General features: G+C 42.7%; 1 protein-coding gene across 7 annotated transcripts in view; it reads left to right on the top strand.

Moving 5' to 3' along the window:
* Nucleotides 1–2,084: 2,084 nt before the first annotated feature.
* Nucleotides 2,085–11,095, top strand: part of NEK5 (NIMA related kinase 5) — a 61,526-nt gene continuing 52,515 nt past the window's right edge. Inside the window, exons 1-3 of one of the 7 annotated variants that reach the window (XM_019447642.2) lie at nucleotides 2,229–2,291; nucleotides 3,535–3,694; nucleotides 3,804–3,942. In XM_019447642.2, the coding sequence (XP_019303187.2) occupies nucleotides 3,826–3,942 (117 nt within the window). In that variant the 5' untranslated portion in view covers nucleotides 2,229–2,291; nucleotides 3,535–3,694; nucleotides 3,804–3,825. Of the gene's footprint in view, nucleotides 2,604–3,175; nucleotides 3,695–3,803; nucleotides 3,943–11,095 lie in introns of those variants that run through there. The other 6 variants (XM_019447643.2, XM_019447640.2, XM_019447645.2 and 3 more) reach the window with 6 other exon arrangements.

Genomic DNA, 11,095 nt, shown 5'->3' with positions numbered 1-11,095 from the left:
TTGCTTAAACTGTTCCAGCTTTGGCCATTGGGAGTTTTTCAGGTTACCTCTATGTTCCTTTGACATGCCCTCATTCTTTTGTGTTTTGGGAACACTTTCTGGTACTTTCTGGTACTACAAGAAGACGGTCTAGGCTCATCTTGAAGCGTCTCTGTCCCAGCTTCAGAATCAGCCATTTCTCCAAGGAGCCTTGGTTCCTGTCATGGTTTCAAAACCAGGATCGGGGTGCTGGGTGTGCTTGTTGCTACTGAAGTGTCCCTGCTCCTAGGCCCTCTCAGCAGACAGAGCTAGGAAATCCATCTGTGTTTACTGTCCTGTGCACATGCACACAACTATAGTCGTTCTGTATCTCTCCATCTGTATGTATATTAAGCTAAGGGCGAGTTCATACTGATGTCCTGGAGTCTGATTTAGTACCAAAGGTTCACCCTGGCCTTTCCCCTCGCTCTTCTGTAGCTTCTCTCTCTGATAGTGAGAAACCTGGCCCGAACCATCCACTATCCACTTAACTGCTCAACCCCAGGATACAAATGTAAAGCAGTTTCCAAATAATTAGCCCATACTCCCGTGAGAAACAAATTTCCCAACTAGAGTACAGCATTTATGTGTTGTCCTAGTGCTTTTAACCTTAGAGTTCCAGTTAAAACACCATTTCCCAGAGTTACTTAGGTTAGCTCCTTTTTAGCCGCTCTCTTGAAGACTTTTCAAGAATTAAGGTAGGCGGGGGTCACTTTAAGGATAGCTCCGGATACTCAGCTTCCATAAATAACAGTATTGGATACCTCTTAGTCATCTCAAATTTTAGCATTGCCCCAGGGTGTAAACATTTCCAAACCACCAAACAAAGGGAACTTGGAATTATGTATAGTTATTGAGAGACTGAGTCTTGATTAGATGACAAATCCTTTCAAAAGTCAGATGGTTTGCAGAGTTTGCTTTTATTATTTAAAAAAAATTTTTTTATTGTTGGGAGAGAGCAGGGGAGGGGCAAAGAGAGAGGGGGACAGAGGATCTGAAGTGGGCTCTGTGCTGATAGCAATCATCCCTGTGTGGGGCCTGAACTCATTAACTATGAGATCATGACCTGAGCCAAAGTCTGGACACTAGCCGACTGAGCCACCCAGGTGCCCCAACAGAGTTTTGCTTTTGAGGTACACTTTTAAAAAAACTTCCTATTATTTATTTAAATGAATGAGATTTCTTAATACTTACAGCTGGGAGGAAGGAAGGAAGGAAAGAAGAAAGGAAAGAAAAAAGGAAGGAAGGGAGGGATGAAAGAAAAGCAAGAGAATCATTGTTGAACCTTGTCGATTCTAGCAAAAAGTTAGCATTCATCTGTGGATACTAATTGGGAGGAAGAGAAAAATCCATTGACATCTTTAAGAGATGAATTTCCATAACAAATTTACTTTTTATGTTTAATGATTATTTATCAGTGTGATTCATTTTATTTTTACCAGTTATATACTACTAGTAATGTTAATAATTCAATAAAAAAATAAAAGCCTATGATCAGGAAATGTAAATTTCCATTTATATGATAAGGTGATCAATATAACTTTGAAGCAGAAAAACATTACCTATGGGGATATGAGTTTAAGGAGAGAAAGAAATGATGTACACATTGTGATTCTCAAAAGAAGCTTACTTAAAAAAAGAATGATTGTTGGTTTCAAATTGCTGTAGTTTTTAGATTCCTTTGGATATGTCTTACTTGTGTCAATATTTATAATTGCTGGAAATTACATCCTTTTCAGCTACTTAGACAGGTAATGAAACGTTTTAGACAGCAGCTTGGTGTGCAATTGGGAGTGGGGAATGAGGAGGAGGAGGAGGGGGCCTGTTTGCAGGCCTCAGGGCGGCATCCAGTTTTGTAAAAGAACCCCCATGGAGGCCGCCAGCTGTAGACAAAACAGTCTCCAACCCTTGACAGTATTTGAGACCTTGCACAAAAAACTCTCCTTGACTGGGAGACCACAACCTTGCTGGGTTGTTGCAAACAGAAATAAATATCCAAAACCGCAAACCATCTGGTACGCAAGAAAGAGGCGCGGTGTGCTTGTGTGCTGGGATAGGCGCTGGAGTCCCGACCTACGACAAAGTAACTCCAAACTCCCTGGCCCTGGACCCAACTTCTGGGTGGACTGCGTAGACCCCTCCTCTCGCAGCTTGCTCCCGGAGCCCCGCCTGCGTTTTCCCGGGCGGCTCCGCCCCGGCGGTCCGGAAGCGGGGCGGTCCGGGGACCCAGATTCCCCCGGGACGCTTCCCAACCTGCGGAATCGGCTGAACAGGTATGCTGCGGGCGGGACGCCCCGGATCCTAATCCCGAGCTGTCCCCGGAGCTCCGGGAGCCGCGGGGAAAGGGACGAGCCCCTGCGGGGTAGACAGGGTCTGCAGGGGAGCCGTCCGAAGTCCTGGGCCCGCGTCATTCTCCGTGGCAACGTGCGACACGCCGCGCTCCCGCCAGCGCGCAAACTCGGCGCAAGCTCGGCCGCCCACCCGGCGGCCGCCTCCCGGGGTGCTTCTAAGGGAGAAGGCTTGTCCCGAGAGCTGGGGGCTTCCACCCACTGGTGTTGTCTGGGCGGTGGGTCGCCGTCTCTCAGGTACGGGGCTGGTGCCCTCGAGTTCCGATTCCCCAGCCACCTTACTCAAAACCCGATCCTCGGGTGTCTCGGGCCTCCCCTGGCAGCGGGGCTGGTTCCCCCATGCCACCCACGCAGTTGTCCCCCTTCCTACCCTGACACAAATTATCGAAAACATAACCTGCCTGCTCACGCAAGGTTTAAAAGTGGGCATGATGCCCTAATTGCAGTATAAAGAGGAAACGCAAGGGAACCGTTTACAACAAAGTCTGCATTTCAGTCTGCAAATGCTTGGTTAGTCCACACTTGAAGACGTCGTGAAGTAGCCAAGTGCCCGCACCTGGGCAGGGAGGCACCTGACGGTGACCGCCGCCCGCTGTTAGGTTTCGGCTACCAGGAGCAGCGCGGCCAGCGGGGGCGTGATTTTCCACACCGGTGCACGGTTCTTGGTAATTTTCTAAACAAAAAGTGCAGTCAAGCCTTGATTTACATGCAGTTGCATTCCTCGAAAATTCAATGTTCGTTAAAACTGCAAAAAAAAAAAAAAATCTGTATTTACATGTAAAATGGAATTTGGTTCTAGCCGCAGGTAATTATAAACGGATTTTTCCACGCACCTGAATGTGTGTGGGGATTTGCTAAGGTTGTAAGGCCGCAGGATAATCCTTTATCTTCAGGACTGTTCCTCGCATCGCAGGACATTAGTATCTGAGGCCCAAGCCACTTCTAAATGCCAGAGTGCTTCTCCAACTCTGCCGAGAACAGGAAAACATCCACAAATTCCCAAGGTGTCCCCTAGGGGGCAGCACGTCCCCGGTGAGAAGGGCCGAACTGTAAAACTGCGCGAGCCTTAAAGACATTCCTGCTTTATAGAGATGCCAAGACCCGAGGTGGTGTATCTTTGATTCTCAGAACAATCTTGCACATATGGGAATTGTTATTTCCATTTTAGGAATTGGGAAAGTGAAGTTTTCAGAGATTAAGTGACTTCCCCAAGATCACAACACTACAGTGTATCAAAGCTGAGTCTGACCTGAGATTCTACCAAAAAGCAGTTTCACTTTGGTTGTCTCCTGTGGCCACAAGGAAAGTTATTTGACTGTCTTGGTGAGGTTGGTAGGAAAATTTTAGCAAAATAAGTTCTTTTACGTTGTAGTGATCAATTTTGTGACTTTATGTTTATGAACAGTGTGTGATAAAATTTCATCGCTCTGATTTCAGGAGCCACCGTGCATTCGAGACCATGGATAAATATGATGTGATTAAGGCCATTGGGGAAGGTGCCTTCGGGAAAGCATTCTTGGCTAAAAGGACATCGGATAGCAAGCACTGTGTTATAAAGGAGATCGATTTTGCAAAGGTAAATTGAAGAAGTTCACATTCCTGTTCATTTTCGGTATTACATTCAACTGGCTTTTAATTAGGTATGAAAAGGAAGCACATTTTTTTTTGCTTGTTTGTTTTCATAGTATGAACTTTAAGCTTCAGTTAACTGGTTTACTCAAACTCCTAAGTCCGTGGTCCAAACAGCAACCAATGATTTTATTAGAAAAAGGAAAGGAGAGGAGAGGAGAGGGGAGGGGAGGGAAAAAGAGGAAAAGAAAAATAAGATTATAGCATCTGGCTCCTGTGGCACTTGAGGGTGGCCTGCAAGGTCTGTGAGATTTCTTCTGCTCTATTGCTTGACTTTTCTGTTTGGCCACAGGGTGGTCCTCTTCCTCTGGCTGTATCTCCATCATCGGGTCCCCTCCACAAAGACTCTTTCTCTAAACGTGAGAAACTGAGGTAGCAACACACCCTCAATCACTCCTTATTGCACTGCCCCATTTTCTGAATGGCATTTATAATCAGGAATTACTTTGCTCACTTATTTCTTCATGCGTTTCTTGTCTGTCTCCTTCAGCATGTAGGACAGTGCCTGGCACGTGATAGGCGCTCAAAAACATTTATTGAATGCATTGAATGAATGGAGGAAAACAATGTACTTCTGTTAGCTTAACGATTTTGGAGACTAATGAAATATATTTCATTGAAAAGGAATCATTTTTGTGGAATTCCTCTCAGCATTTGTGTCACCCTCTCTAGTGATGTGTGCGTTTCAAATGTTGGGACAACAATGCCCATCGCATGCTAGAATTAATTTTAAGGCAAGTGTTGTTGGTTGTCTTCTGGAGGATTTATGATTGAGGGTAGCAGAAGACCTTCCATACAAAATGTCTGCAAAATGGGGCTTCTGGCTGGCTCAGTTGCTCAGTCGGGAAAGCATGTGACTGTTATAAGTTCGAGCCCCACGTTGGGTGTAGAGATTACTTAAAAATAAAATCTTAAAAAAAAAAAAAACAAAAACAAAACCCCCAGATGTGTGCAAAATGGACTTCATAAGTTGCAGCGTGAGCGTACTTAATGCCACTGAATTTCTCATTTAAAATGGTATATATTTATGTTCTATATACTTTACCACAATTCTTAAAAGTTGCAAAGAAAAAAGGACTTCCCAAACTTATGTGAAAGCTCAGATGTAAGTTTGCTGTATAAAACTCAGGGGCGCCTGAGTGGCTCAGTCAGTTAAGCATCTGACTTCGGCTCAGGTCATGATCTCACGGTTAGTGGGTTCGAGCTCTGCGTTGACAGTGTGGAGCCTGCTTGGGATTCTCTCCCCCTCTCTCTGCCTCTCCTTGACTCATGCTTTCTCTCTCTCTCTCTCAAAATAAACAAACGAAAGAAAGCAAGCTCTGGTGTAGATGGTTAGCCTCAGGGAGAATGCTTTATTTACCAATATAAGTCCCTTTTCATGGCTCCGGTGGCATACTTCTACAAGTGTCCTATTATTCTAGCGGCCTGTCAGAGCTTCCTTCTGCAACATTGTTCTGCTCACACTCTCTCGTTTATCTGACTGCTCTTTCTCAGGCCTCCCTATTTCCTCATCCTCTATCTGTCCCAACCATCTGTTCTTGGCTGACACTCTTCTCTTTCCCTGGGCCATCGCCTCACTGCAGACCTCACCAGGTCGCAGGCCACACTTACAACTCTGTCTCCAATGAGGATACCTTCCAGCACCCTGGTTCTGCATTTCATCTGCTCTGTGCCACACTATGCTCGTGACATTAGTGCCCTTGTGATACCGAGGCTCAAGACTGAGGAGTCATCTCTGAGTTTTATCTCTCTCCACATCCAACTACTTGCTAAATACCGTTGGCTCTTTCTCTCCCTCGAGTTTGTCTTACTCCTTTCACCAATTCCCTGGGTTACCCAGTAGCTTTGTCACGGCTCCAGCAAAATTTTGATAATGCTCCAGTCATGTCCACAGACCTTCCCGTAGACAGAAGTCATAAAGGAAAAGATGGCTAGATGCATTGTCATCTTTGACTGCATGAAAACATCAAACTTCTGTATGACAAAACCCACCACGAATAAATTCAAAGTTGACAGAATGCCAAAAATATTTGCCAAGTATTGACCTAACGGTGCTAGCCTTTTGTAAATGAATAAAAAGAAAAAACCCGTAGCTGAAGAAGTAATCATACTTACTCCTTAGTAAACTAAGAAATAGAAGTCAAACAATTTCACTTTTTGCGTACGCATTTGGGAAGGATTAGAAGGAGTATGAAAGTGGAGGAAGTGGGCACTGTCTCCCTCTACTGGGAGGAAGGTAAATTGGTATCACAATGAAGAGAACTCTGTGTATCAAAGCCTTGGAAGGATCCATGCTGTGTTTGTATTATAGGTCCGCAATATGTTGTGATGATGAAAACAAAATCAGGCCACCAGCACTTGTGTGTATGTGTGTGTGTGTGTATGTACTGTTAATGTTACACACACACACACTAACTGATTATTGCTGAGTGATGGGATTTCACCTCCACCATTCCTTTCTGCAGTGTCAGAATTTTAAAATTTTTGTAACGTTTATTTGTTTTTGAGAGGGGAGGGGCATGCGTGGGGGAGGGGCAGAGAGAGAGAGGGAGACACAGAATCCGAAACAGGCTCCAGGCTCTGAGCTGTCAGCATAGAGCCCAACACAGGGCTCGAACTTGGTTGGGAACAGGAAGATCATGACCTAGGCTGAAGTCAGATGCTCAACCGACTGAGCCACCCAGGTGCCCCATGAGTTGTATTATTTGTATAAGCAGGAAAGCTGTCTTCATTTTGAATTTTTTTAATGTTTTTATTTTTGAGAGGGAGAGAGAGAGACAGAGTATGAGCAGGGGAGGGGCAGAGAGGAAGACGAAGACACAGAATCTGAATCAGGCTTCAGGCTCTGAGCTCTCAGCATAGAACCCGGCATGGGGCTCAAACTCACAGGCCATGAGATCATGACCTAAGCCAAAGTCGGTTGCTTAACCTACTGAGCCACCTGGGCGTCCCTTCAAAAAGGAAAGGAAAAAAGTATACATCCTAGGATCTAGTACATCTGTTTCTGGGGGTTTATTCAAAGGGAAATCTTCAGAGATGTACAGTTAGAAAGCAACTTAAATGTCCAGCAGCTGGGGATTGGTTACATAATTTATGAAAAACAAAGCAGTTCTTAGAAATCATGTTGTAGGTGAAATATTGACATGAGAAATGTCATGGCTTCTGCAAATTGGGAAAACAGTATGTGCACAATGAGGCAATCTTTGTAAAAATACATATTATCTTTCTCTCCGTCTCAGTATTTATACACACACACATATATTCACATATGTCAAAGGAAGATGTCCTAGATTGCTATAATGTAGGTGGAATGTGGGATTATACTGTACTTTTATATTCTTTCACTCTTCAGATTAGTTTTGACACTCTCGCTGATTTGTTCCCACATTCCATGTCCAGCATCCCTCCCCCGCATGCAAACCCTTTGCACCCTAGCCTCAGTGCTCACCCATGGGGCTCTTTCTTTCAAGAAAGTCTTTGCCCATCTCTAAGCATCAAGATCCCACTTGTTTAGGGCTGAGCTCCAGGAAACCTTCCAGGACCTTCCGACTCAAAATAATCTCTCTCTGTAAACTCCATAGCTTTTTATCCATCATGTTGTTATGTGCTGATTGCCTTCTAGTCTGATGTGCTTTGGCTGGTTTGTGTGTGCGTCTATGCCTTCTCCCCCTTATTAGACTGTGTTTTCTGTGCAGGCAGAATCCAGGCTTTACTCATCTTGGTATTCCACACAGCACTGGTAGGTGTTCAGTACGTTGTTATTGCATAAATAATTCAATTGATAGATACCTTCAGGCCTTCTAATTCTTCTGTTAAGCTGGTACATACTTAGGGATTATAACACCATTTTAATTCTAAGTAAAGAAGAAACTATTTGGGAGGTGAACCCTCTTTAACAATGTATATTAATGCAGTTCATAACGTCTCTCCCATTCTTTAGTATAGATAATAAAAAATTGACCACATTTTTCTAATACAGCACTGATTTTCTTTCATCCTTTTTCTCATGAACCACCCTGGTATCCATCCATCACTAGGGAGAATGTTATGTTAGGCCTCGTCCTTCTTGCTTTTTCGTATGTCTTTCTGTTATTAAATTTGCCTAGCAATGCCTGTGTCCCAGTATTAACATGTATTACTCTTTCTCCCTTTTCTACCCTAATGTAGTTTTTCATCACTTCTCAGCTAAAGAAATCTATGTTTCTTTTCACATCTCCAATGCCTCTCCACGCAGTAAACTCTAAACGCCAGAACGTGAATTGCTCATTTTCTTATAGGTACCAAAAATCTAATATTTTTTCTCTTATCATCCTACTATTACCAAGCATATTATTTTGGTTCTTTTTTTTTTTTTTTTTTTTTTAAAGTAAGCTCTATACCCAAGGTGGGGCTTGAACTCCTGAGATCAACCCTGAGGTCAAGAGTCACATGCTTTCTTAACTGAGCTGGCCAGCCGCATTATTCTTTTGATTCTTGCTTCCAAATATGTGTTGTATATTTTCTTGATTATAAAATAAAAATGTTCATTGTAGAAATTTTTGAAAAGAACCGAAGGGGAAATTAAGACCATTTAGAGGAAAATAAAAATCATTTATAACCTTTCTCTTAATCACTATTAACATTATGGTGAATTTCTCTCCAGGCTATTTTAATTTTTTTTTTAGAGATTATTTATTTTGAGAGAGGGAGCACGTGTGAGCTGGGAGAGACAGAGGGAAAGAGAGAATCCCAAGCAGCCTCTAAGCTGTCAGCGCACAGCCTGATGCAGGGCTCAAACTCACAAACCCAGAGACCATGTCCTGAGCTGAAATCAAAAGTTGGACGCTTAACCAACTGAGCCACCCAGGCACCCCATCTCTGGGCTATTTTTTTTTTATTTTTAAAAATGTTTTTATTTATTTTTGAGAGACAGAGACAGAGCACAAGTAGGGGGATGGGGTACAGACAGAGAGGGAGACACACAGTGCAAAGAAAGCTCCAGGTTCCAAGCTCTCAGCACAGAACCTGATGCGGGGCTCAAACCCATAAACCGTGAGATCATGACCTGAGCCAAAGTCAGACACTTAACCGACTGAGCCACCCAGGCATTACCCTGGGCTATTTTTAATGCATAGATACTTTATAAGCTGTTGGAATGATTGGTGCCATGGTGGATATACCCTTCTATTGCAGCTTTTTATTTTTAGCAATATATTGTATTTTCCCAAGTCATTCAATGTGTTCATATAAAATGTTCTCATAATATTAAATGTTCACAATAATAGTGATAATGGTTACCATTAACTGGGTGCCTATTAGACATTCTGCCATCCTGGGTACTTTACCTGTATCAACTTATTTAATCCTGACAACAACCCTGAAGGGAGATCTCTTGCTTCCCTGTATAGGTAAAAGAGCTGAGGCTCAAAGATGTTAAGTGATTTGCTCAACGATCTTTCTATTTCTTCCTCTGCTCTTTCTGCTCTAACACATTGCCTCCCTTGATTTGTGATGACTGCATAATACAACATCAGGTTAAAAACACCATCATTTAACTTCTTCTCTTTTTGGACATGTATGTTTGATTTTTGGGGTATGATTAAATACCATGTAATATGTAGAATAGGAGTCACTTTTTTTTTAATTTTATTTTTTATTTTTTTAAATTTACATCCAAATTAGTTAGCATATAGTGCAGCAATGATTTCAGGAGCCCCTTACCCATTTAGCCCATCCCCCCTCCCACAACCCCTCCTGTAACCCTCAGTTTCTTCTCCATATTTAAAAGTCTCTTCTGTTTTGTCCCCCTCCCTGTTTTTATATTGTTTTTGTTTCCCTTCCCTTATGTTTAGCTGTTTGAGTCACTTTTTAAGTTTATTTATTTTATTTTAAGAGAGCGAGAGAGTGAGAGTGAGAGAGAGAGAAAGAGAACAAGTGGGGGGAGGGGCAGAGAGAGGGAGAGAGAATCCATGCTATCAGCACAGAGTCCAATGCCGGGCTCGATCCCACAAACCGTGAGCTCATGACCTGGGCCAAAATCAAGAGTCAGACGCTTATCTGACTGAGCCACCCAGGCTCCCCTAATATGAGTCATTTTTATTAAACAGACTATGTGTGTTTACCTATATGTGCATTAAATAAAAAGGTTTAGCCTGGGTGGCTCAGTCAGTTAAGTGTCTGGCTCTTGGTTTCTGCTCAGGTCGTGATCTCACAGTTCATGAGTTCAAGTCCTGCATCAGGCTCTGCACTGATGTTGTGGAGCCTGCCTGGGATATTCTCTCTCTCTCTCTCTCTCTCTCTCTCTCCTGTGTACTCTGTCAAAATAAATAAATAAACTTAAAAAAATAAAATTAAAAATTTATAGAAAGTTTTAGCAATTAACAGCAATTACTCCTACGGCATAAGAATTCGTGGAATGAGTGGGGTTGTGGACAAGGGGAAGTTTCATTTCCATTGTGTTCACTTCTGTCTGGCTTCAGATAGTTTTTAAAATCACAAGTGTGTATTATGATAGTAATTAAAACACTAATAATAAGAGTGCCTGCTCAGTCAGTTAAGAGTTGGACTCTTGGTTTCGGCTCAGGTTATGATCTTGCGGTTTTGTGGGTTCAAGCCCCTCATCGGGCTCTGTGCTGACAGTGCAGAGCCTGCCTGGGATTCTCTCTCTCTCTCTCTCTCTCTCTTGCTCTCTCTGCCCCTCCCCCACTTGCACTGTCTCTGTCTCTCTCAAAATAAACAAAATCAACTTAAAAACTAAAATTAAAGAAATAAAAAACTAATAGTAAAACATGGTGATGAAGGTTGTCATAGGAGAGTGCTGAAGCACGTTTCTGATTATTTTCTTTGGATAAATTTCTGGAAGAATTACTAAGTCAGATCCTGGAGCATTTTTAAAGTTTCTTAGTACGTCTTATAACACCTCCTTCCCAGGAAAATTTTACCAGTTCATATACTTAACACCAGAAGTCTACGAGTGCCGTTTTGCTGCTGTTTGGATAACCCTATGTATTAAAATTCTTTTTGTCTTTGACCATGTTTTTGATGAGACATGCATGCTATCAAGTTTTGTTTTCATCCTTGCTCTTTTGATTATTGAGTGAGGTTGAATATTTTCTTTTCTC

The sequence above is a fragment of the Panthera pardus genome, unplaced genomic scaffold, assembly GCF_024362965.1.
Source record: "Panthera pardus isolate Hobbes unplaced genomic scaffold, ASM2436296v1 HiC_scaffold_1, whole genome shotgun sequence".
In the NCBI taxonomy this organism is placed as follows: domain Eukaryota; kingdom Metazoa; phylum Chordata; class Mammalia; order Carnivora; family Felidae; genus Panthera; species Panthera pardus.
The sequence above is the reverse complement of the archived record's forward strand: the minus strand, read 5'-3'. Positions and strand labels throughout refer to the sequence as shown.